Below are 27,946 nucleotides of genomic sequence, written 5' to 3' on the forward strand. Positions count from 1 at the left end.
GGTTAGATCTGGAAAACTCTTGGGTTTCATTGTCAGCCAAAGAGGTATCGAAGTAGATCCCGACAAAGTCAGAGCTATTCAAGAGATGCCTGCACCAAATACTGAAAAACAAGTAAGAGGATTTCTCGGACGATTAAACTATATCTCCAGGTTTATCTCTCAAATGACTGCTACTTGTGGGCCAATTTTCAAGCTTCTCCGCAAAGATCAAGGGGTTGTATGGACTGAAGATTGCCAGAAAGCGTTCGACAGTATCAAGGAATATCTGTTAGAACCACCGATATTGATTCCTCCAGTTGAAGGAAGACCACTAATCATGTACCTTACCGTGTTGGAAGAATCCATGGGTTGTATGCTTGGACAGCAAGATGAAACCGGTAAGAAGGAGCATGCCATCTATTACTTGAGTAAGAAATTCACAGACTGTGAGTCTCGTTACTCCATGCTCGAAAAAACATGTTGTGCTTTGGCTTGGGCTTCAAAACGTCTCCGCCAATACATGATCAACAATACTACTTGGTTAATCTCCAAAATGGATCCGATCAAGTATGTCTTTGAAAAGCCTGCCTTAACAGGAAGGATTGCCCGATGGCAAATGCTGTTATCCGAATATGACATTGAATACCGTGCTCAAAAAGCGGTCAAAGGAAGCATTCTCGCCGATCATTTGGCGCATCAACCAATCAATGAATATCAATCTCTCAAGTTTGACTTTCCTGATGAAGATGTCTTGTACTTGAAAATGAAAGATTGTGACGAACCATTACCGGAAGAAGGTCCTGAGCCTGGATCAAGATGGGGCCTAATTTTCGATGGAGCAGTAAACGCTTTTGGCAATGGAATTGGGGCAATCATCATCACTCCCAAGGGTACTCATATCCCATTCTCCTCCAGATTGCTATTTGATTGCACCAACAACATCGCAGAATATGAAGCTTGTATCATGGGTCTCGAAGAAGCCATTGACTTAAGGATCAAGATCCTCGACATATATGGAGATTCAGCCCTCGTGATCAACCAAATCAAAGACAAGTGGGAAACTTACCACCCTGGCTTGACTCCTTACAGAGATTATGCAAGACGTCTGTTGACTTTCTTCAACAAGGTTGAATTGCATCATATACCTCGAGATCAGAATCGAATGGCAGATGCCTTGGCTACTCTATCTTCCATGTTCAAAGTCAATCATTGGAATGATATGCCTACAGTCAGAATTACGCGCCTTGAAAGGCCCGCCTATGTGTTTGCAACTGAAGCAGTCATCGATGATAAACCGTGGTTCCACGACATCAAACGCTTCCTTCAAACTCAAGAGTACCCGCTTGGGGCATCAAACAAGGATAAGAAAACTCTAAGGAGGCTTTCTGGCAGTTTCTTCCTGAATGGAGATGTGCTATACAAAAGAAACTTCGACATGGTTTTGCTCAGATGCGTGGATAGACACGAAGCAGACATGTTAATGCATGAAGTGCATGAAGGGTCCTTTGGAACTCATTCAAATGGGCATGCAATGTCCAAGAAGATCTTAAGAGCAGGATACTATTGGTTGACAATGGAATCTGATTGTTGTAAACACGTGAAGAGATGTCACAAGTGCCAGATCTACGCAGATAAGATCCATGTGCCACCGACTCTACTCAACGTTCTCTCATCTCCATGGCCTTTCTCCATGTGGGGTATTGACATGATTGGAATGATCGAACCGAAAGCTTCAAACGGTCATCGTTTCATCTTGGTAGCAATTGATTACTTCACCAAATGGGTCGAAGCAGCATCTTACGCCAATGTTACAAGACAAGTGGTTGTGAGGTTTATCGAGAATAACATCATTTGCCGATATGGTGTTCCCAGCAAGATCATTACTGACAATGGTTCAAACTTGAACAACAAGATGATGAAAGAATTATGTGAGGAATTCAAGATTGAGCATCATAACTCTTCTCCTTACAGGCCAAAAATGAACGGCACCGTCGAAGCTGCCAACAAGAACATTAAGAAAATCGTCCAGAAAATGGTCGTCACTTACAAAGACTGGCATGAAATGCTGCCATTTGCTTTACATGGGTATCGTACTTCAGTGCGTACTTCGACAGGGGCAACTCCCTTTTCTCTAGTATACGGCATGGAAGCTGTGCTCCCCGTAGAAGTTGAAATCCCATCAATGAGAGTCCTCATGGAGACTAAGTTATCAGAGGCTGAATGGTGTCAAAGCAGATACGATCAGTTGAACTTAATCGAAGAAAAACGTATGACTGCTCTATGCCATGGACAGTTATACCAAGCAAGGATGAAACAAGCCTTCAACAAAAAGGTTCGACCTCGTGAATTTCAAGAAGGCGACCTCGTGCTTAAAAAGATCTTGTCTTTTCAACCAGATTCTAGGGGCAAATGGTCTCCTAATTACGAAGGCCCGTATGTTGTCAAAAGAACATTTTCTGGCGGCGCCATGACTCTTGCAACCATGGATGGTGATGAACTCCCATATCCTGTGAATGCTGATGCAGTCAAGAAATACTTTGTCTAAAAAAAAATATACAAAAGAACAGCTCGGTAAGTCGAAAACCCGCAAAGGGCGACTTAGGCAAAAATGAGCGTCTCGGTGGATTGAAAACCCGAAAGGGCGGTCCAGGCAAAAATTAGAGACAATAAACAGAAAAAATTCATCCTGGTAGATTGAAAACCTGAAAGGGCAATCTAGGCAAAAATTAGGGATTAATGACAAAGTAACTGCATCAGTCCGTACTTCGTCACCTGAAGAGTCTTCTTCATCAAAGGATCTTCGATCAAATCATCGCCAATCTGAAGCGACAAGCACAGTTGGAACTCAAAGTTGTTAGGGGGAATAGTGGTTATTGCTTTCAATGTAGCCTTTTCCGCATAATTACCATTTCCAACTTTTGTAAATACTCCATGGAATCACGCCTTTAGCTGATTACCATCCTATCAAATAAATTTGAGCCTTGTGCCCATTTGTTTGCAATCTCTAATTTCTTTTAGCTTGCAAAATGACGCTTTAATTGTGTTATTCACTTTTGAAACAAAAAAGAAAAAATAAGTTTTAAATGAATTTACTTCACTTTTCTTTTTCAAAATAAAAGCGAAATTTTCCTTTGAGTTGTGAACAACGGAAGGAACATCAGCAGTCGTCTCCACAGGATGAACAAAAGGATTCTCCCTGGAAAAATTGTTGAGACAACGGTATTCTTGTCCCAGAAAAGAATTCTTGAAGCAATTATCCCTCGAGGTAAAGAAGCTCTTCTATCCCCAGTGAAGAAGCTCTTTTATCCCCAGTAACGAAGATTTTCCATCTCCAGTGAAGAGGTTCTTCCATCTCAATGAGAAAAGATGTTTATCTTCCCCAAAGAAGTTTAAAACATGCAACACCATTCATCACCTGTGTTATCTACACCGTGTTGAAGAACATTTGCCAAGTATCTGGTTGTATTGCGACGTCGGTCCTTCTCCAGTATATACTTCATTGTCAGTCAGTATTGTCAGTATGCATGCTACATTCTTGACATTCATCATTCATACATATTTGCATCATTTATGCATTCTTGCATTTTTCAATACTTACTTGTTTAGGATATATTTATCCTCAAAAAGAAAAAAAAAAAGAAAAAAAGAAAAAAAAGAAAAGAAAAAGAAACAGACATGGGCGTGTCATCTCTCCAAGTAGGTTGTCACCCATAAGCAGAAAGAACATCTTTTGTTTCTCCAGTTCCCCACTGAGATCATTCCTCGTGGAAGAAGGTTGCTTTAGTTTCTCCCCTCAAAACGAAGGAGAAAATACCCATTCGAGTTCATTCCTCATTGGGTACAAAGTCTTGTTTGATTGTTTCTTTCCAATTCATTCTTGGTTAGAACTTTGTCTTTACCAAAAATTCAAATTCTGATTCCTCAAACAGAGTCGTGAAAAAATAGACAATAAGCAATAGCCTCGTCATCAGAGCAGCTTATGTCTCCTCCAAAAGTTTTTTCCTCTCAAGGAAATCAATCATGAAGACCATTTGACGACCAGGGCCTTATTACTGTTCACAAGGCTGAATAACCAGTAATTCCCCTAGCAAAGTCTCCAGGATCATTTTGTCACTTGGCTGATAATTGATCATGTCTTCAAAACCACTATCACAAGGCTGGTAGTCGGTAACCTTTTGTTCTGGTTATATTATTCAACATGTCTATCACAAGGCTGATAGTCGGTAATATTAACCGAACCTTTGAAACTCTTTTTACCTTGTCAAGTCTATCACCATGCTGGTAGTCGGTAATACAGTTTCATACCTTTCACCTTCGCATTATTAAACAAGTCTATCCCCATGCTGATAGTCGATAATGTCGATAGGTAAGCTTTCCTTACAAAGCTATCATTCCCAGGTGAAGCATACACTTGCTTTCCCGAAGGAAAAACAGATTCTCTTCCTAAAACGGATGGAGACATCCTTCCCGGTCTCTTCTCCCCAGTGGAGTCAGTTCTTGATATCCCCTCGGTAAAGATATCCTTGCATCATTCGCAATTTTGGTATCTTAGGTCCAAAATTCGCGTCTTCTGATATTTAAGTCTCTTCTACCCTATCAAAACGAAGATTTTCAATCTTCATGTCTCAGGCTGAAGAAACTTAAATAGGGGCATCTGTCATACCCCAATTTTTGACCTAAGATACCACCTCATATCATTGCATATGCATCATCTGCATCTCTAACAAATTGCATAGCTTGTGTTTGCTACTTGTGACTTAGCAGGATTTAATCAGGAAATCACTCATCAGTGCAAATAACAGTCAATTAGGGTTTTGTTCTCCCTTCATCTCAAAGAATCATATTCATCAACAATCAACATTTGGTCCTCAGAGATTCATGTCAACAAGCTCAGCAGCTTTGGATCGACTGAATTAGGGTTTTGACTGAAGACAGCATACTCTTGACTTTTGCTCAGGATTTGACCTAGTGACTTGGGACATGACCTCAAGATCCCAAGTACATCATTTTGATTTAATCCATTGGCTTATAAAATCTCCTACACAAGGATTGATCAACAGAGAAATTTCAAATCATCAGATTAGGGTTTTGAACTATCAGGGACTGAAATCAGGGATCACATTTGGGAAACCCTAAAAATCCCCAGGAAGTCAATCAAAGGTTTCAATCATCCTCAAATAATCCCTATGACAACATCCAATGGAAATTAAATTTCAATTCAAGATCCACAGTCATCAATTTCATCAGGTCGACAATTAGGGTTTTTGACCTAATTCACTGAACAACTGACTTTTTAATCAGAACATGGTGCCACAACTTAAACCATGGCTCAATATCCTCTAATGCTTCAATATGATCCATTCATACCATTCATATGGTGAGGATAGCCTGTTTCATTTGAAATCTCCAGAAACGCGATTCGTCTGAAAAAGTCAACTGTACAAGATCACCATTGACTTTTGGGGAATTTTGGTCAATCATGACTTTTGAAGTTTTGAATCATCAATATATGATATATGAAGTCATTTGATCAAGAAAAATCAAGAAAATCAATCAAGAATCAAAAAGTCAAAAGTGTGACTTTCCATACTTAGAAAAATTTCTAAGTGTTTTTCATGGTTTTTTCCAAACTTTGGAAGGGAATTTCTCAAAATTTCACCTACAAACTGAAAAAAACTTCCAACATGAAAGTTGTAGATTTTGATCCAATGAACAACTTTGTCACATATAATTGTTTTTCATAAGATCAACCATTTAAGAGATATGGAGCTTCAAAGTTGGTACTTTTTGAAAACTTCACTTAAAACTTCATTTTTCTCAAAGTTCATGGATCTTTTTCACCCATTTCCTTAAAGGTCTTGAAGAAACTTTCAACTAGGGTTTTGAAGTGTGTAATATGAGCTTTCCAAAATGATCAAGAGCATGAAAAAATATGGAGTGTAGCCATGGTTTTGAATTTTGCAATTAGAGGTCATTATGCTTAAAGTTACACACCATTTTCACCAAGTTTCAACATTATATAGTCTATAATCCATACAATGACCTCTTGCAACTCCAAAGGGCAAGATTCTTATCATAAAAGATTGGATAGGAGAGAATATATTGTCACTTGAGATTTCTAACCATGGTTAACATTTTTAACCTAATGCATTTAATGAAAAATATTCTCTTTATCTCTTAAGCCAAAAACCATCATTACAATTTCAACTTGCCAAGGCTTATGATCCAATTTCGTGGCCTATAAATAAGAGATGGAAATCACATCCAAGAGCACACCAAAACTTGTCCAAGAACTTGTTTTCTCATTCTTTCTTCATTCACAAGTTTCATAGTTTTTCAAAGAGGTTAGAATCTCAAATTGCAAATCTTTCAAGTTCTAACCAAAGGTGTCATTCAAACATATTCTAAACATCATTTAGAAGTTGCTCATCACTTTAAACCATCATAAAATCAAGCCAAAGTCAGTTTGCTCACAAAAAATTCATACTTGCAAAGTTTGAGCCAAAACTTCCAAACTTAAAATTTACCCGAGCTTGTCCAAATCTACCACTTCAAACACCTTCCATACATCAATTAGAAGTGATCCAAACATCTGGAACACTTCTGGATGGGGAGAAACACCATGGCCGTTTTCAGTTTGGAGTCAAAACAGGTGGAGGTCTGTAGAATGATTCAGGAGGTTTCAAGCAAGTTTAAAAGCATCAACATGATCCTTGAACATTCCTGAAGCTAACCAGATCAATTCCAAGCATCAAAACCTCAAGAACAATCGTTCAGAACTCACGGTTTACACACCTCTAACTCAACTTCGATTTTGCTTTTATACACGTTTTTAATCCATTTCAATTGCATATTTATGTTTGTTATGATGCATGGAACGTTTCTGGGTGGTTTAATTTGTGTTTAGTCACGAGGACAGAGATATGCCATTTTTGGTTTTTTAGGGTTTCGTTTTAGGTCTTTTTGCTACAGGTGAAATTGGCCCAAAAGGAGATCACCATTGGATTCAGAGAGCAAAACCAAGTCGTACCCTGGCCCTGTATTGGATTTATTGTTGTTATTTTGCGTTTTTGAAATTTCAGGTGCTATGGCTATGGATGTTCAACCGTGGGTAAAGGTCCATCTAAAACGACGGCCAAAGGTTGGGGATGATGGCGTGTCACCTTGCCATTGGCTGAATTCAAAATGAAGCGCGCGTTTTTGTTTGAAGACTGAACGGATCCCATGTGTTTGGTCCCACGTACATACCACGTGCTCTCACGCTTGCAGCCATCAGATCTCATTTCAACTTTCATCCAACGCTCCTAAGAGCGCCAGTCCACCATAGGCCATCAACTTTGCCACACAGGATCATATATTAATATTTTTCTTAATTAATTTGTTTTTCTTTGCATAGTTAATTAAAAAATACTTTCAAAAATCCAAAAATCATTTTAATTTCACTTTTAGGTTGATAAAATATTTAATTAATTTTTGACATGAAAATATTTTATTTTTCTTCATAATTAATTTATTTTGTTAATTAATTAGTAATTGTGTGAATATTTGCTATTAATTAATATCAACCAATCGAAAACTCCAAAAAATATTTTCTTTTTATATTTAGGTTTATACTTGTATAATCTAGTTTGTGACATAAAAAAGAATTATTTTTCTTGTTAAGTTTAATTATTTGTATAATTATTTGTTTAATTATCTTATTAATTAACTTAATTCCATTCAAAAAACCACAAAAAATATCTTCTCTTAGAATATTTTCTTTTGAATTTGATATCATCATATAACCTTCGTGTAATTAATCATTTGAATTTTCATGTTCTGATTTTTTATTACTGTTGCAGATCACTTGAATAATTACAATTCATTTAAGGTTTCGAGATCTGTTTCTTTGTCGTCTTCTGGGCTTTGTCTATTCTTCTGTTTTCCATTTGCTACAGAGGATGATCATGAAATAATTTATTGAAGATCAAGGTAACACCTCAAGCTCAGAAATCCAATTTTCTCATCCTTCGAGGTAAGCCTAAAACTCAATCAACTGTTTTCACAACAGTAATCACAATTTTTTCAAAGACAATAAACCATTTCTTTTTGAAACTATTGATTAAATCTTTTTTATTGATCAATTGATTTTCAAAACGATGTGGGGCCTCTCGAATATTAGAGAGTATAAGACCCACTCCTTTTTCCTTTTATACAGTTTTTCTTTGTACAGAAAACTCTTTCAAAACAATACTTTTCAAACTGTTTTCAAAAACAACAAACGACGCGTCTGTAAATAAAACAATCAACCATGTTTTGTAAATATACCATGGGCCTCCATGTAGGTATAAGTCCCAAGCCCTTTTGTACATACCCATTCCAGTACATGAAATTAGGTATTTCATTGTACGCTTTTTTGTACATACACTTTTTTTACATACCTCGATCAGTTTGTTTTTTAACTTTGAATAACAAACCAAAAATGAAGGTTTCTTTAAATCTTCCCAAAAATACCATGGGCCTCCATGTAGGTATAAGTCCCAAGCCCTTTTGTAAATACCTGTTTACATAGCTTTGAATAAATTCAAATGGGCCTCTCCCCGAGTATGAGTCCCGAGCCCTGTGTATACAAATGGATCATGCTTACAGGTATATTTCCTTCATAAACTCCATTATATACACACACTTTGTCATACATATATATAATTGTTCATACCTGTTCATGTTTGTTCATACTTGTTCATGTTTGTTCATATGTGTGATATGTGTGCCTGTTCAACTTAGTACAACACTAGGTTCCCCATAGCCTCCTATTGGGCTTCGTGCAAAGAATCTCCCTAGTTTAGGTTAGGACATAGAGTATGGTTTCCCGGTGAAATCGCTCTAAGAGCTCAAACCAACTATACCATGCCTCCCCTTGGGCTTTGTACAAACGAGTGACCCTCCCATAGCCTCCTCTTGGGCTTACAATGCAAGGACCCTGGATTGTCCCTCCCATAGCCTCCTCTTGGGCTTACAATGCAAGGACCCTCGGATAGCCTCCTCTTGGGCTTCGTACAAGGACCCACGGGCTTCTTATAAGCATCCCCAATATCCAAACACAAATACCCTAGGAGATTAGACATTTATCATCTCTATGATAGGAGTATCTCATCTATATCATCACAAACAATCAATCAATCAATCAAACTTTTTTGCCACAAGGCTGGCTAATCGATCAAACTGTTTTACCACCGTACTGGATGATTAATCAAAGTTTTTGTCACAAGGCTGACTTCATTGAAACTTTTGCCACAAGGCTGGCTGATTAATCAAAGTTTTTGTCACAAGGCTGACTTCATTGAAACTTTTGCCACAAGGCTGGTTAAACAACAAAAAACATCTTTATCATTCTAAGCACCCTAAGTGGCATGGCCCCGGGCTTATAATGAAAAGATTTTCAAACAAAAATCAAACAGATGTATGTGATGATATAGATTAGATACATCTAGCATTTAGACGACATTTGTCTATTTTCCTTTGCTTCCACTAGCATAAGTGGGAACTACGATTGCTCTGACTTTCTCAACATCCCTTTGAGAATACGTAGGCACAAGGTCGATCCTTGGCGAGCAAAACAAAACAAGAAAAAACCATTCAAACCTTAGCACCCGTAGACCCCGAGCTACAGATGCTCTGATTCCCTCTAGGGGATATGTATGCAGAGGATCGCGATGATCTTTGCGAGCATAATCAAACAAACACCTTAGGTCCCACCTATTTCACAAGAACCTCTCAATAACATGGAATGAAAAACAAAGCAAAGAAACCTATAGAGTACTATAGATACGTTGGGTGCTAATACCTTCCCTTCGTATAACCAACCCTCTTACCCAAGATCTCTCCCCCCACTTTTAGGTTATTGCAGCTTTTTTCCTTTTCCTCCTTTGGAAATAATAAAAAGTTTGGTCGAAATAAAGAAAAATCATTTTTATGAGCACTCGAGCCCAAAGAAGGCATCAGGTGTCTCATCCCACAAAAAAGAGGAACAAAACGATTTTTCGCCCGCGACAAAAGTGAACTCGATAAGATATCGCATCTTAGGCCTATATATCCCTTAAGTGCAATAGGGAAGTCAGAGCTTCAGAGCTTCTGTAGTTCCTCTTTTTTTTTTTAAAAAAGGAAAAAAGGGGGCCAAAGTGGCCAAAATCTTTTTGGGTGTGAGCTTTAAAATACTCATAAGTTTTTTCCTTTAAGAGGGTTAAGTTTTAAAATACTTAACAATTTAAAAGAAGATTAGGCTTTAAAATACCTAATAAGGGTTAAGCTTTAAAATACTTAACAAGTTAAAAAGGGAGATTAGGCTTTAAAATACCTAATAAGTTTTAAAAGGTTAAGCTTTAAAATACTTAACAAATTTTAAAACAAATCAAAGAAGGAACAAGCTTTAAAATACAAGGTCAATGGGTTAAGAGAAGTTTCACCGGGAATAATTCATCTCTTAACACCAAGGCTTAAAAACAAGATCAATGGATCAAGAATAGTTTCACCGGGAATAATTCTATTCTTAAAACCAATGTTTCAAAACAAAGGGGCTTTTGGCTAAGCTTTAACAATACTAAACCATAAACAAGTGAAAAGCTTTAAAATACTTGACACAAAAGTAAAAGAGATTGGAAAAGAATTTAAGTACCTTGACAATTTAGTCAATATCATTCCCATCCTTTGTATAAAACATCAAGCTTAAACAATTAACAATAAATACCTCATGTATGTACAAGAACAAACAAGTGAGTGTTAACAAGCAAGAGATGGATGTATCTAAACCCTTAGATTCAAATCATGTATGAATGATGAATAATTAATGTGATGATTAAACATTGGGTTAGATAAACAAAAATAATAACAAGTACAAATCACATGGATATAAAATCAACAAGTATATGTACAAGACAAGGTTTAACATCTAAGTACAAAGCATGGATTAGAAAACCAACAATTATGTACAAAGATTAATAATTAAGTACAAGACATGGATTAAAATAAACAAGTGTGTACAAAGATAAACATGGATAAACAAAGATCAACATCTTGCAAATTTTTTGGTTAGGGTTTTAAACCTAAGACTTTTAAAATTAGGGTTTTGATTTAGGGTTTCTAAAGAAATACCTAGACCTAATTGATTTTAATTGTTAAATGCCAAATTCTTTAAGAGAATTGGTCTAAGGGTACATGAGAAAGTCAATGACATTCTAACCTAACCCTAAACAAGTATTTACAAAAATTATACTAAGTCACTTTAGAAAGATATTCAAAAGGAAGCATATTTTTGTTGATTTTTTCATGTTAAAAGACTTGTTTTTTAATTAATTTTCAAATGATGATAAAATAATATTTTTTGTAATTTTTAACATGGTATGAAAATATACAAAGTAAATAAATCACACCAAAAATAAGGGATTGAAAAGACCTAATCTACTATTTTTTAATGATTTTTTGAAGTTGTAAAGAAAACATAAAAACTAGTGATAAAAAAAGAAGGACTTTGGTCCTAGAAGGGTTTGAACCCACGCCCTTGGGCTGCTACCCAAAACTACACCACTGGGCCAACGCGCGCTTGGTGACTAAATGGGGAGTCCAATTGATTATAACACAAAACAAGTAGGAAAACACTGAAAAATAAAAGAAATAAAAAGGTCTGGGGTGAAGGGGATTCGAACCCCAGACCTGAGGGTCATGAGCGCTTTAAGTGGGATAGTGGTAACCAAGTGAGCTATACGATGAAGTCGTTCATGGAACAACTTCAACTCAATACATTTTAAAAAATGCGCTGAATGGAATTTGAAAATTCCCAGCAACTTCATCTTCCTCATTGAGCTCGTGTATGAACAACCATGGCACAAATTCAAACTTTCTCAAAACTCAATCAATTTTGACAAACTAAGATTCTAAAATGATCAGAATAACATCACGAATTCAACCATGCCATTTTCAAAAATTTATTCACACTGTAACTCATGAATTTTACCAAAACTCGTATGAACCCTAAAATTCAAATTTCAAATTAAACTCTTAAATCAAACAATCAATGTTCAGAACCTTAGGGCTATCATTCCTTGTGTGAAACAGAACACTTTGGTAACAAGAAGCACGTAAATTGAGCTCCTTTTGAGGGAGCTCGAAATCAAGTCACATACCTCTGAAAATGGAGGTCTGGAGAGCAACATAGTGGACCTGGGAATGCCTCAAGGACTCAAACAACTTCTATGAACCTCAGGGAAGCTATTGCAGTGCTTAGAACTCTTTGATTGTACTTGCAAAACAAAATTCGATTTCCACTTGGAGGAGAAAAAGTTATGGTTAGTGTGCTATGGAAATGATGTTCCAGATGCAAAACAGAAGTTTAGATAGCTTCTATATGATGTTTAGAAGCTATCAAACTCAAAAGGCCTCAAAACGCACGAGTAAAACTTGATTTCCAAACTTTGGTTCAAAGGTTCTTTAAAATGAAAATTTGAAGGGTGATTTTGGATTGTAGGTGTTTGGAAAGTGTTTAGGGGTTCTGAATAGCTTTAATATGGTTAGTAGAAGCTATTAGAACAATTGGTTTGGTTTGAAAGTGTTTGGTTTGAAAAGGACAAGTTATGAGCTTAAAAAGGCCTTTAATGGAGTGAAAAATGTGATTTTTGGTTTGGAAGTGTTTGAAAGGCTAAGAGAGGTATGGACAGCTTCTAATTGATGTTTAGAAGTTGTTCAAACTCTTGTTTGACACCCAGAACTTGTAGAACAAGAATTCACTATAAAAGTGAAAAGAAGAGAAAATGGAGAATTTCAAGTGACTATGGACTTGGAGAATTCTAGTGTAAGTGATCAAGGGAGTGATGCCCTCTATTTATAGGCAAGATTTAGGGTTTGTGTAAGGAAAAATCTCAGAGATTTGAAGCTCCCATGTGATCTTGTACTTGGTTGCTTATTTGTGAAGAAATGAGAAAATTGGAGTTCCAATGGCAAGGTACAAGTTCAAGCTTGCTTCCATGACTTTATTCTGAGTTTGGAGAGCTTGCTTGTGGTGTTCAATTTGCTTTTGGTGCAGAAGAGATATTGTAGTGGCTCAAGGAGTGTGTAACACCCCATATTTTCCATTTATTAATTTAATTTGGATTTAAATTAAATAATTGGAATTTTAGTATTTTTATTTGGATTTAACTGGAAAATGACGGAATAGGAGTTATTGGGCTTATGGTGTAATGTTAGTAAAAGAGGGGTGCTATTTGGTTAGGCCTTTTACTAAGTTGTGGTCATTTTATTTTATTTTTTATAAAATAAGAAAAGAGCCAATTGGGGAGAAAAAGGAAGAACACGTGAAAGAGCAAAGGAGAGAAGAAGAAGAAGAGGAAGAAGAGGAAGAAGAGGAAGAAGAGGAAGAAGAGGAAGAAGGGAATCTTCAAGAACATCCATCGAGGTAAGGGGGGACTCTTCCTTTTAGTATCTCTTATGTGGTCTTAGGTAATAGGTAGACGGATGTATGGTTTGATTCAATTAGATATTGGGATTGTTAGGTTAGGGTGTTATGGTTTGGATTGAATTGATGAAATTGTATGATTGATGGTGATTGATCTTGTATTGAACCATCTTTGGGCTTTGATTTTGATTGGAGAACTCCTTAGAATCATAGAAGAATGTTGAGTTTCTTTGTGGGCCTCAAAACCCTAGTTTGTTCAGTCTTTTTGATTAGTCTCCTGTCTTATGACACAAGCAACAAACAACATTTTTTTTTGTATTTTTGGTTAGCAAATGATAAATGCATGATGATAATGATGACAATGATGATCCTAATATTTAAGCTATGGTGGGATCTCAATGGTAAAAAATTGGGGTGCAACAAGAATGGCGACTTGGATTGGACCATGTTGAATAGGATGTTCAATCAAGAAATCTTGGACATGATTGCAACAATTCATCCTCCCAGGAACGAGATTGGAAAGGATGTGTGTATTTGGGGAGGTATTAACACTGAAGCGTTCTCCATCTCTAATGCTTATGCAGAAATCTTTGACATTAGGAATAACAACTTGAGTGATGATTGGAATTTTTTTTGGAAAGTTCAAGTGTTTGAAAGAATTAGGCTATTCATTTGGCTGATGCATCATAATGGTTTAAAAATGAAGCAATTGCTTGCACAGACAAATATTTGTAATCTGACTATGTAGAATGTGTTGGAATGGAGGAATCCATGATTCATACTTTACGGGACTGCAAAGCAATTAGACATATTTGGTTAGCCTTAGTGCATAACTCTCATTGGGAAACTTTTTTCTATTTGAATGTGCAGGATTGGCTAAAGCTTAACGTGCATGATAACATTAGCAACCAGGAAGGAGAAAATTGGAAAGCGACATGGGCAGTAGCGACAAGCGGATTGAGGGGGTTTACAAAATCATTAAGAAAATGCACTATCATGATTGTAAAATTGTGGGGCATATTGGAAGGAATTAATTACTTCATAGCATAGGGATTATAAAAGTGATTATTCATACTGATTCAAAGGAGGTTAATGATGCCATCACCAAAGAGAACTGTAATATAGGCATAGGGTTGAGTTTATTGCGTTAAATTCAGAATAAATTGAGCAAAGTTTTTTAATTTCGTATTATTCATGTCTTTCGAGAGGAAAATATATGTACTGGCGGTTTGACGAAGCAAGAGGCAAATCATAGTATATGCATTATTTATTTTGAGTATTATCCTATGGACAGGAACAAACCCTAGTGAAGCCTCAAGGCACATGTCCCACTATAATTGTGAAACATATTTTTTAATAATATATATTGTATTAGCTAATTATCTAATTAATTAGTTTGTATTTCAAATTCTACATAAATTTGTCCTACCTTTATTTTATGATAGTGTACTTTTTGTATTTAACAAATAAATAATGAACTGTGAACTAATAATTCTATAATATTTAAATATTTATAAAACAATTATCATATTATTTAATATATAACATATTATTTTTAATATTAAAATTATATAAAATACATTGCCCCCACAATCTAAATTTTTTGGGTCCGTCGTTGCCTATAGAGGTGTATAATTCATATGTAGCTCACATAATGGATACCTCCATTAGAAAGGCTGTTTGTAGGTGGTTAGTTTCTTTTAACCCTAAGCCCTCTTCACTAAAAAAAATAAATTATTATTGATAATTCAATTATTAGAAAGAAGCCATTCATTATATATTGCCCCTAAACTAACATAATAGATAAATTTTGTAACTAATTTTATAAATACAGTAACTAACTAGAGAAATAACTTAACAAACTAATTAAAATGTACTCCTATATTTGAGTCTAACGGGAATAATAAATATTCATACTACTAGATTTGACACATTTTCCTCCTTTTTTTTCAAATTTCCTCAACTAGTACTGCAGTAGTGTCGTGGATTCTTTTGGTCAACAAAATTCGTATTAATTTTCTCCGCCACAAATACAAAATCACCAAAACACACAATTTTCACTTTACAAATCTATCTTATTTTTTCTCCATCTTCATCAAAACACATCTCTCCATAATGGCTCTCCTCACTTTCCCTCATTTTCCTTCCAACTTCCTCTCACTTTCCCGCTCACAAAACAACCGCCTCTCTCCACTTCGCCGCCGTTTCTCCACACCAACCGCAACATCTTCCGGCACCGCCATTCTCTGGTTCAAGCACGATCTCCGAACCGACGATCACCCTGGACTACTCGCTGCCTCCGAATTTCGATCACTAGTTCCTATTTACATCTTCGATCACCGCATTCTTTCTCGTAAGCATGCAAATTCATTGTCACTCTCTGAGTTGAAGAATTTGGAACTGTGGAAATTGAATCTGACGGTGTTTTGATTTTGCAGGTTTTTCCGATGAAATGCTTGAACTAGTTCTGTTTGCGTTGAAGGATTTGAGGAAGTCGTTGCAGGAACGGGGTTCGGATCTCATGATTAGGTTTGGCAATGCTGAGAATGTGATTCAACAACTTGCAAAAGAGGTGGTTGATTTTTTTTTTCTTCTTTTCATTTTTTGTAGTTAACTAGTTACTCAATCAGTTCCTTTTTAGGCTTTGTTTCAATAAACAACTTAATTATAAGTGCTTATGTAAAGTGAGGGATAAACAGCTTATTTGCGTTTATAGCACTAGTGCTTATCAAAATAAGCTCTCATAAGCTATTTTTATAACAAAAGATAAAATAAATTAAAATTGTTTTTATATATATGTTATAAGGTTTTTTCATTAGCTATATTGAAGAATTTATAAAAATAAGTTCAAAATAATTTATGAAAAATGTCATAAGCTATTTTGATTAAGTCTCCCAAACAGTGTGACAAAACTTATGACAGTAGATAAGCTCAAATAAGCCTGTCCAAGCATGTCTTGAATAGTTTTCATATAAGCTATCTTATGAATAGATTATGGACTTGTTATAAATTGTTTCTAGAAAATTTCCCAAACAGTGTCACATGTGTTAGTTTTTTAGAATTGGTTGTTAGTTGTTACTATTTATCTATCCTTTTTTTTTATTCATAGCGACATTGGTTATTTTTCAATAATACCTTACACTATTCATTACAGATTGAAAAATATGTGAGCTGAAAAAATATATATCAAGCATAATATAGAAAAATACAAAAAAAATCACAAGAAATTATTGATTTCCTTGGTATATTTTAAAAAAAGTTACCGGTCGTTGAGAAGGAGAGGAGGTAGCTGTTCCTTACTTGATTAAAACTTAACTTGATCAATGCTTTGGTGCATGAGGATGACAGGATAGTTTAAGTTTTTTTTTTTGAAGCACATTCCTTTTTTTCCTTAAACAAATTCAATTCATCGCTCTCAGGATGGAACAGGTCAAAGCCACTTGTGTATTTGCGGAACAAGAGGTGGAACATGAACTGCTCTTCGTCATGGATGTTGTCAACCAATATTTGAAATCCGTGAAGGTTCCACAAGACATTCCAAGAATTGAATTGTGGAAGACTCCATTTTATGATGTAAAGGTAGGTAGCTTGTTAGTAACGGATTGTGTTTGCTAATTCTAACATATTAATTGGAGTGAACAACAAATTTAATGAAACTACAGGAGTTGGTCAATTTGATCTTTAAATTAATGTAACTCCAAAACAATTCGTTAAATTGAAAATCCTTAATGTCATTAATCTTTTTGGTTGGGAGAGTTCCAAAGACTAGAAATTGACTTTAACCTATAAAGACTAATGTTATCAAGAATTTTCAACTTTCTGTGATCATTTGAAATTTCGTTAACTTTATAGATGATGAGATCAAGCTGACCAATCCCTATGATTTAGGGACTAAATTGGGGATCTTCTTGTTTTCACTTGTTTGATTGAGTTGATTTGGTTAGAATGTCAAACTTGTGTCATGGTGGTGACTCTTTTGTGTAATTCAGTTATATTTGATTGATTGAGTTGATTAGGTAAGAATGTCAAACTTGCTTCATGGTGGTGACTTTTTTGTGTAGTTCAGTTATGTTTGATTGATTGTTATCATTATCACATAGGTGCAAAATCTCGCCTCATCATATGATGACTTTGAGAAACTTCGGCTCCAAGTGACTACGCCACTTCAGCTTTCAACATTACCTGGTGCAGAAATGGAGTTAGATTGGGGTGAGTTTTGCGGTGGTTTGATTTTATTTTTTATTATCAGGATTCATCTTGTATATATATTTTTTCAAAAGATTATTGGATATGTTACCGCACTTTATGCTATTGCCAAAAGTCTGATAGAATCAATTTAGTATAAAGCAGAAACAGAAATGAACACAGTAGGAAAAATAGGGAAAATAGCTTGATTATTTAGTAGCTTCTACTAGAGTTCAAATGGGATCTAGTAGGTACAAGAGTAGTACTGAAATAGCAACAGAAAGAAAGAAAAGAAAATGGATTTAGGCAGCTTTGAGAGGCCTATTCTCTCCCTAGGGTTCAGTACCAAAATCAAGCATACTGACACAATGATTATTCCTTCTATTTATGACCAATCCTAAAAGCTTTCCTCCACTCACAGCATGACACCTAGCCCTGCCATGTGCTGTGTACTAACAGCATTTGTTTTACTTGCCAGCTGTCCAGTACTAACAGAATTTGTTTTACTTGCCAGCTGTCCACTCCTTCTCTCTCTTGCGTGTTCTCTCATATACTTTTCCAAATCTACCAATTCTCCCCCCTTCCAAATTCTCCTTGACCTCAAGGAGATATTCTGGAAATTCAGATTTTAGCTTGCTGACCAATTCCCAAGAGTTCTCAAACTCAGGTAGTTCCTTCCATTTGACCAGGGCTTCTAATTCTCCCTGTTCATTCTGTCTAGACTCCAATATTTTCTCAGGAATGGGTTCTAAATGCCATTCCTCATTAATGCAGCTTGGCAGAGGTTGAGTCTCCACAGAAGGTGAGACAGCCTTCTTGAGCAAAGAAGCATGGAACACAGGGTGTACCCTAGTGTCTTCTGGCAATTTCAACTTATAGGCTACTGTCCCAATCCTCTGAATTACTTCATAGGGACCATAATATCTTGGACTCAATTTCTGGTTTAGTCTCTTGGCTAATTTCTTCATTTTATAGGGCTGGATTTTCAAAAACACTCTATCTCCCACCTCAAATTCCACAGCTCTTCTATGTTTGTTTGCTTGGCTCCTCATCATATCTTGAGCTCTAAGCAATTGCTCTTGGAGCTCTTTCAACATTACATTCCTCTCAGCAGTCAATCTATTAACCTCATCTACTGCTGATGGATGATTGTCACCTCTCACCAACACAGGAGGAGGTCTCCCATACAATGCCTCAAATGGTGTAGTTCTCAAAGAAGCATGGTAGTTGGTGTTATACCAGTGTTCAGCCCAAGCTAGCCATTTGGGCCACTGTTTTGGTTTCAGCCCAGTGACACACCTCAGATAAGTTTCCAAACATCTGTTGACAACCTCTGTCTGTCCATCAGACTGGGGATGATATGCACTGCTGTACTTAAGTCTGGTTCCTGCTTGTTTAAACAATTCAGACCAAAAGTGACTTAAAAAGACCTTATCTCTGTCAGAAACTATGGAATTTGGGAAACCATGTAATCTGACTACTTCTTTTATGAATATCTCAGCAATGTCCCTAGCTGTATAAGGGTGACTGACAGGTATGAAGTGTGCATACTTGGTCAATCTATCCACTACCACCATGACTGTGTCTACACCTAATGCTCGAGGTAATCCTCCAATAAAATCCATGGAGATGTCACTCCAGGTCTGAGTAGGAATAGGCAAAGGCTGCAGCAAACCCCCAGGGCTGAGTGTTTGATATTTGTTTCTTTGGCATACCTCACAAGCTTGAACATAATCTTGTATTTTCTTCCTCATCCCTTCCCAATACACTACACTTGCTATTCTTTTGTAAGTTCTTAGATAGCCAGAATGTCCTCCAATGGCAGTGTCATGAAACTCTTTTAGAATCCATTCAATCCTATGAGATTGTCTTGGAATCACAATTCTGCCTTCATGATACAATCTTCCACCCTTTAACATAAAGCCTTTTTGACTGGAGGGATCAACCAAAACTGCTTGCACTATACCCTTCAGCTTCTCATCCTTCTGTACTTCCTCTTCTAACCCTTCCCAAGCTTCACATTGGATGGTGGTGATGGTGGCATACTGCATCTGCCTAGATAAGGAATCTGCTGCACTGTTTTCCTTTCCAGGCTTATACTTCACTTCAAAATCATACCCCAACAATTTGGATAGCCATTTTTGTTGTTCTTCCCCCATAATCCTCTGCTCAGTAATAAACTTGAGACTTTTCTGATCAGTATGCACTTTAAAATGTCTTCCCAGCAAGTATGGTCTCCACTTTTGAATTGCAATCACAATGGCCATTAATTCTCTCTCATACACAGACTTTTGTTGTGCCCTAGATGATAATGTCTGGCTCATGTATGAAATTGGTCTTCCTCCCTGCATGAGAACAGCCCCAATTCCTTTTCCTGATGCATCAGTCTCAAGTACAAATTCCTTCTCAAAATCAGGTAATGCTAATACTGGAACAGTAGTCATTGCCATTTTGAGAGCCTCAAAAGCTACTTGAGCTTCATGGTTCCATAAGAAGCTATCTTTCTTCAATAGCTGGGTCAGTGGCCAAGCAATTTTTCCATAATTCTTTACAAACTTCCTGTAATATCCAGTTAATCCTAGGAAACCCCTCAGTCCCTTCAGGTCCTTAGGAATGGGCCACTTAAGCATATCTTCAATTTTCTTTGGATCAGCAAAGACTCCAGCCCCTGAAATTAAATGTCCTAAGTATTCAATTTCCTGCTGACCAAAAGAACACTTTTTTCTGTTGGCAAACAGCTGCTGTTCTTGGAGCAAGGACATAACTGCCTTTAGGTGATTTTGATGTTCCTCTCTACTCCTACTATAGATGAGGATATCATCAAAAAAAACCAAACAAAATTTCCTCAAGTATGGCCTTAAGACTTCATTCATTAAAGCTTGGAATGTTGAAGGGGCATTTGTCAACCCAAAGGGCATCACCAAGTATTCATAGTGCCCTTCATGAGTTCTAAATGCAGTCTTGGACACATCCTCCTCCTTCATCCTAATCTGATGGTATCCAGCCTTCAAGTCTAATTTGGAAAAAATCACAGCTCCCCCCAATTCATCCAACAGCTCCTCAATGACAGGTATGGGAAATTTATTGGGGATTGTTACCTTGTTCAGGGCCCTATAGTCAGTACAAAATCTCCACCCACCATCCTTTTTCTTGACTAACAGTACAGGGCTTGAAAAAGGGCTGGTACTATGCCTCACAATTCCAGCTTGCAGCATATCTTTAACTATCTTCTCAATCTCATTCTTTTGATAGAAAGGATATCTGTAAGGTCTGAGGTTTGGAATGGCAGCATCAGGTTTGAGTTGAATGGCATGATCATGTGCCCTAATAGGTGGCAGCCCTGAGGGTAAATTGAATACTTCTTCAAAAGGTCTCAATATCTCCTCCCACTCCTTATGCTCCCCTGTTGCACTCAGCATTTCAGATTCCATGGATTGCAAATAAAATCCCATGCCCTCCTCCTTCAAACTCTTGAAAATAGCTTTCCAAGTGGACTGCCTTACACAAAGAGCAGGGTCTCCTTTGATCTCATAAAGCTGACCCTCCTTCTCCCATTTTAGGCTCAGCTCCCCAAAATTGGCTTCAATTTTTCCCAAACTAGCTAGCCAATCCATACCTAACACCATATCTGTACCACCTAAGTCCATCATAAAGAAGTGTTGGTTGAAATTTACTCCTTGCATCTTGAATCTCAGCCCTTCACACACTCCTTTATTTCTCACCCTATCTCCATTTCCCACTTCAATCACATAAGTAGGAGTCTCCACCACCTTCAAAGCTAGCTCTGCTGCAACTTTTGAATCCAGAAAGTTGCTAGTGGCACCTGAATCAATTAAAGTAAGCAGCCTTTTATCCTTTACTTCCACCCACACCTTGAAAGACTTGTTGGAAGTAAATCCATCCCTACTTTGCATGGACAGTTGCAAAGTTTGTAGCTCCTCCACCTTCTCCACTACTGTCAATGTATCTTCACCTATCACTCCTTCTTCACCTTCTTCCCCACTACTCTCCTCACACAGTTTTAAACACATATGCTTAAACTTGCAGACATGTTCCCTATTCCACTTATCTCCACACTTGAAACAGAGCCCTTTTTTACTTCTCTCTTCCAACTCTGCAGGGTCCAGCCTTTTCCCTTTTCCCTTGTCAATTCCTCCTACTTGGTTCTTCTCATGATCCTTCTTAGATCCTCCAGTCTCAGCAGGATCTTTCAGCCTGAATGTGCCTCCTCTATCCTTCCAAAAACTCCCCTTCTTTGTGATAACTTCATTCTTTTCCTCAATCAGCAGTGCTCTGTCCATCAACTCAGCTAAATCCTGACTTTCATGTAGTTTCAACTCAGCCTGGATTTCATCCTTGAGTCCATTCAGAAAAATGGAGTCCAGCATGATTCGTTCTTCCCTCCTTAATGGTGCCACCATCATTTCAAACTTCTCTCTGTACTCTCCTACTGAACCTTTTTGTTTCAAACTCAGTAATGGTCCCAAAGGATTATGCAATAGCCCTGGTTGAAAACGTCGCATCACAGCCATTTTAAATTCATCCCATGTCCTCAACGGTGTTTGTTCTTCCCACCATTGGTACCAATTCAACGCTCTCTCTTCCATCGCTAACATTGCTACATCCAGTTTGTCTTTGGTCCTAACCTCATTCAGCTGGAAATAGCGTTCTACCTTCACCAACCACCCATACGCATCCTCACCTTTGAACAATGGAATCTCCAGCCTCCTACGATTCCCAAAAATGTGGGAACGACCCTCACCCCTATTGCGACGATGGCGTGGCTGCGACTCACGTGAGATGGAACTCCTGTCGCTTTCTTCTTCGTCTTCGTCGTCGTACTCGCCACCTCTTCGTGGCCGTTCATTCCTTCTCGGGTTACGCCGCGGTTGTTCAAGGATCAACTGACGAATCTGCTCCACCGTGACCTGCGGCCTCGTCTGTTGCTCCATCACCATCTGGCGAATCTGTTCCATTGTTCCTTCAAAGTTGTTCATCCTCTGTTCTATGGTGTCTATTCTGTTTTCCATGATGCTCCTCGTAACTACCATTCACGGCGCAGCTGGAAACCAAGGCTCTAGATACCAAATTGATAGAATCAATTTAGTATAAAGCAGAAACAGAAATGAACACAGTAGGAAAAATAGGGAAAATAGCTTGATTATTTAGTAGCTTCTACTAGAGTTCAAATGGGATCTAGTAGGTACAAGAGTAGTACTGAAATAGCAACAGAAAGAAAGAAAAGAAAATGGATTTAGGCAGCTTTGAGAGGCCTATTCTCTCCCTAGGGTTCAGTACCAAAATCAAGCATACTGACACAATGATTATTCCTTCTATTTATGACCAATCCTAAAAGCTTTCCTCCACTCACAGCATGACACCTAGCCCTGCCATGTGCTGTGTACTAACAGCATTTGTTTTACTTGCCAGCTGTCCAGTACTAACAGAATTTGTTTTACTTGCCAGCTGTCCACTCCTTCTCTCTCTTGCGTGTTCTCTCATATACTTTTCCAAATCTACCAAAGTCATGTGATACTTGTTCATTGAATTAGGCGATCTTCCCGTGTATGATGATATTAAGGGGTTTATGGCTAACAACCGGAGGAAATCACGAGATGATTGGAATATGATCAAAGAGACATCAGCTGAAACCCTGTTAGGTAGAGAAATGTTGAAGTCCCGTGAGAGTGGGGAGAGAAGTTATACCTTTAGACAGATCAAGTCAAGGGAACCAAATGAATCTGTGTTTGTTACACAAAAAGGAAATGTTGTTGGAGGTGGAACATATAGTGTACTAAATGCAGTGGCTGGATATTTGAGGTATTTGGAGGGAACGGCTCGTGATGATTGGCAAGAGTATGTAGTGATAACCCTCTTTCTATGATACTGTTTTTTAGGTACATATATTGAACAACCTCGATTCTGAAGCTAATGCTTTATAGGTGTTTTTTTAAGGAAAAAGTTTATATTCAATTATGAAAAAGCTTCATTGTATTACCCTTCTTTGTTTTCTGTTTCTTGTTTGTAAACTGTTGCTCCTATTTTTTTTTATTACATTGAGGCATTCTATTTCTTTGCATCATTCAAAGGGCATACATTTCTTCTCGAATAAAATGTATTGTGCATACCTGTGTTTACCTCAAAGGTTTCTATATTTGTATTCTACTCATCTAGTTTTTGGTCTTCTTCTCTCAAATAGCTAATTCATATAACAAAACGTGTTCTTTTTCTCATTATTTTTAACATATGTTTCATTTGCTAAGTTTCTAAAAACCCCCTATTGAAGTCATTAAATTAAATGAAAAGGTACACATTATGAAATTTTGCTTCACCTTAAATTTGTGCAGGGTACATGATAAACTGCGTGCTTCAGAAAATCGAAATGGAGCATCATTTAACGCACTATTTGGTTCTGCCCTATCTCTGGGTATTATATCCAGAAGAAGAGTATATTATGAAGCTATCAAATATGAGAAAGAACGTAATGCAGGATTCTTATCTCCTTTTGGATATTCAGCCGCTACTATTGCTGCAGCAGTTGAGGCGGTGTGTTCAAAGGAGGTACTAACTATAACAGTTATGCCTTGTTAAGGATACAAATTGTTATGTCTTATTGATTTGGCTAGCTTATATGTTATACATGGGTAGTTTCCTTGAGCATTTTTCTTTTTTTTCACTTTTATCTTTTTATCAAAAGAATTGTTTTATTTTGTTGGTGTTTCAGTGGTATTGGATTTTAGCTTTGAGAAATCAGATAAATAATGATGGAAAACAGTCAACACGGATATGGAGATGGAATGGTTTTCTTATTCAGGTATTAAATTAATTGGATCATAGTCAAAATTTGATTTCCTATTAAGAGAAATGCTAGGAACATATCCTCCAACACGTGAAATATTTTTCACAACCTAAGCTCTTCTGCTACTTTAATGGCTAAACTGCTTTTCTCAGTATACAGTTGCCGGTGAAGATGGTCCTGCTGTTCTTCTTGTGCATGGTTTTGGTGCCTTTGGAGAGCATTACCGTGACAACATACACGGTTTAGCTAGATCTGGAAATCGAGTTTGGGCTATTACATTGTTAGGATTTGGCAAATCCGAAAAGCCAAATATTGTATATACTGAACTCTTGTGGGCTGATCTATTGAGAGATTTTATTGTTGATGTTGTGGGGGAACCGGTCCACCTTGTTGGCAACTCAATTGGTGGTAAATATTTAACATAAACTGGGTACACTTTTCTACAACAAAATAGAATAAAAATAAATCTGTCTTTTATACAAATGTGCAGTAACTCACTACCTTGGCTCCATGTACATAATTTTTATCACTAGTTTGTTTTTGCTTCTGTTGATGATTTGATTATTTGCTACACATTTTCGAACTCCAGGTTATATTGTTGCTATTGTTGCTCGAGTTTGGAGTGTTTTGATCAAATCCATCGTCTTGATCAACAGCGCTGGCAATGTCATCCCAAGAAATACATCCATGTCATTGTCTAGGCAAAGTGTAAGCAAGGACAACTGAAGTTCATACTGCACAAGCAAGACTTGAATATTTTTTTTCTTCTCTTTCCATCTCTGTCTGAAAAACTATTAACTTTTTCTTGCCATTATTAAATTTTTCCTCAATTTTCTAATTTTTATATTGTAAAATCTGCAATAGAAGTTGGACTTTTTAGATTCTAAGATCTCAAGCTTTACCTGAAGTCTATTATGACTATAATTTTCTTGAATTGAGAAAAGCGTCCAAAAGTGCATAATCTGTTGGTAAATATGGATCTTTAAGCTGGGATCATGTAAATTTCTTCAAATATTTAATTTGACACTGTTTATTGCTTATTATGAGTACACCATACTTAGATTATTCTTTCTAAAATTTGCTTTTCTGTTTGCCTGTTAACATTCAGGATAGACAAACGTCAGTAGCTACATGGTTGGGTTCTCGCATTCTTCTGTTTTACTTGAGGCTAAGAATTCAAGAACTTGTTAAGAAATGTTATCCAACTGTAAGTGTAATTTTTGTCGCTAATTTTTGAATCTCATATATCTGTTTAGCATTGAAATTGATGGTGCTTGGTTCTGTGGCATTTTGCTTTGCACTTTTGCAGAAGATTGAAAGAGCAGATGATTGGCTCATAAATGAAATGCTAAGAGCAGTATCCTCTAGTTTACTTCTATAATCTAGACTATTTGTATTTCATAATGATTCATATTCATATTCTAGAACCTTCTCCTTTACATATTAAAAGTCCTATGATCCCGGTGTGCCTGTGGTCCTAGAAAGCATCTTTAGCTTTAATCTGTCCATACCTCTTAACTATCTTCTTGAAGATGTCAAGGAAAAGGTTATAATTATACAGGTATTATAACGTGAATATGAAATGTTGTCGGAAAACCATAAAAAAGTCGAATAATGTGAATGATAGTACCTCTCTAGTTTAGCTTTGTATGCTATTATTTATTTCCTTTTGTCAGGGAATGAAAGATCCGATTTCTGACTCTAATGCGACGGTGGCTATGCTTAAAGAGCATTGTGATGGTGTTGCAATCAAGAAGTTAGATGCCGGTAGGAAAATTTTATATATCTGTTTTATTTTTTATTTAATCATATGATGGATTAGGCTCTGTTTTAATTTGATCTTTTTCTTTGTCTAAACATTACAGGCCATTGTCCACATGATGAGGTGCCAGAACTAGTTAATTCTATCATCTGTAATTGGATACATAGGGTGGAAAGTAACATTTTAGCAGGGTTCTCGGTGTAAATGCTTTTGACATCCAACAACTGTACATAATGACTATATCAGTATTTTGTTACCAAGTGGAAGTCTTGTTTTAGTTTGTGTTTACTTTACCTTTTTGTTTTAGTTTGTGTTTACTTTACCTTTTTCAAAGAGTGAAAAATAATTTTAAATATGTAGAATTGATTTTGAAATGTTTGATTCTTCTAAATTAAAATTGATTATGTTTTCAGAATTAATTCTATTTAAAATTAAAATTTGTAGTTTTTAAATTTAAACGTGATTTTTATATAAAGTTATCCAAATATAAATCACTAAGTTTAACTTACTTTTAACTATAATAAAAAAAAAACTCACAGCAAAACCAAACATTCTATTAATAAGACATGGTACCTAGACTTGTGCATATTGTGCTCTGAAATTGTAGAGTTAACATTCGTGTAGTTTTGCTTTCAGATCCACCTTTTCAAAATATTCTATTAATTTGCGCCTCAAAACCTCTCTTCAAGTTCTTCATCGTCTGCCTTATTCTCCTCGAAACTTCTCACATTATAGTTCACTAACACATTAATGATTTTCCTCATAAAATAGATTTTCGTTTGTTTCCATTGTTTTATAAATGATTTTTATACTGTTACGTATTTACGTGTAAACAAATTTAACAAATTTTTTCATTTTATAAACATTTAGTTTAAATAATTATTTTAGATATTTTATATTTTATTAAAAAAATTTGAATATAAAAAATTTAAGAAATCACTTTATTTTGAAACTGTTACAAATAATTATTTTTGAGATACAATTTTTCAAAAAAATTACGATTTCGACTATATTTTGATCTTCAATAATGTGGGAAAACCAATAATTCAAGTGTTGTGACTAGTTACTGTGGGGATATAACCAGTTACAACTGTGTTAAAATTATCAAAAAGCGTAAAAATAAAAGGTTCTGCTCGATGGTGTAACCGATTACACATTCGCAGTAATCGGTTACCATTGTATTGTATTTTAATTGTTGAAACAGTTGTAATCAGTTACAAGTTTGACGTAATCGGAAGTTAGTTTCAATTTTTTGACAACTTTGATTACTTGTGTCCCTATCTATTGTAATTGTATATATACCTTGGAGGTATCATTAATGAAATAAGCTGAATGCAAATTCTCACCCTCAATTATATTCTTATACTCTCTCTCTCCCTCTCTCTCTCTCTCACTCACTCTCTCCCTCTCCACATTCAATTACTCTATTTTTACCAACTTTGTGGTTCTAAGTTCTAACATTTGACATCAAGAGTCTTGTTCGATCCACCAAACACCCATTGTGCAACATGAATTATGTCTCTAATGAAATAATCCATGCAAACCTACTCATCCATGATGTGAAGAATTACGACAAATGGTGCAAGTAAATGAAGGTGTTGTTTGGATATCAAGATGTTCTTGAAGTGGTCAAGAACGGGGTGAGTCCTTTAGTCGAAGGTGCAACAAATGCACAACGAGTAACACATAAGGAAGAAAAGAAGAAAGATTTCAATACGTTGTTTTTAATCCATCAATACATTGATAAGAATTATTTTGAGAAATTTGGTGATTGTGAATCATCAAAGCAAGTGTGAGAAAT

The 27,946-nt window shown here is 36.4% G+C and overlaps 1 protein-coding gene across 2 annotated transcripts; it reads left to right on the top strand.

Moving 5' to 3' along the window:
* The first annotated feature begins 15,406 nt into the window (after nt 1–15,406).
* Nucleotides 15,407–26,519, top strand: LOC131636942 (uncharacterized). 2 transcript variants are annotated; one of them, XM_058907521.1, is made up of 14 exons: nt 15,407–15,752; nt 15,838–15,971; nt 16,829–16,978; nt 17,500–17,608; nt 23,137–23,440; nt 23,932–24,145; nt 24,309–24,398; nt 24,536–24,791; nt 24,973–25,091; nt 25,492–25,590; nt 25,693–25,740; nt 25,834–25,944; nt 26,060–26,150; nt 26,249–26,519. In XM_058907521.1, the coding sequence occupies exons 1-14, from the start codon at nt 15,515–15,517 to the stop codon at nt 26,347–26,349; spliced, it is 2,064 nt and encodes a 687-aa protein (XP_058763504.1). In that variant the 5' UTR covers nt 15,407–15,514; the 3' UTR covers nt 26,350–26,519. The 2 variants fall into 2 exon arrangements, with proteins under 2 accessions (XP_058763504.1, XP_058763505.1); XM_058907522.1 differs by lacking the exon at nt 15,407–15,752 and having other exon boundaries at nt 15,834–15,971; nt 16,819–16,978.
* Nucleotides 26,520–27,946: the final 1,427 nt, after the last annotated feature.

This window comes from Vicia villosa, unplaced genomic scaffold (assembly GCF_029867415.1).
Source record: "Vicia villosa cultivar HV-30 ecotype Madison, WI unplaced genomic scaffold, Vvil1.0 ctg.001863F_1_1, whole genome shotgun sequence".
Classification (NCBI taxonomy): domain Eukaryota; kingdom Viridiplantae; phylum Streptophyta; class Magnoliopsida; order Fabales; family Fabaceae; genus Vicia; species Vicia villosa.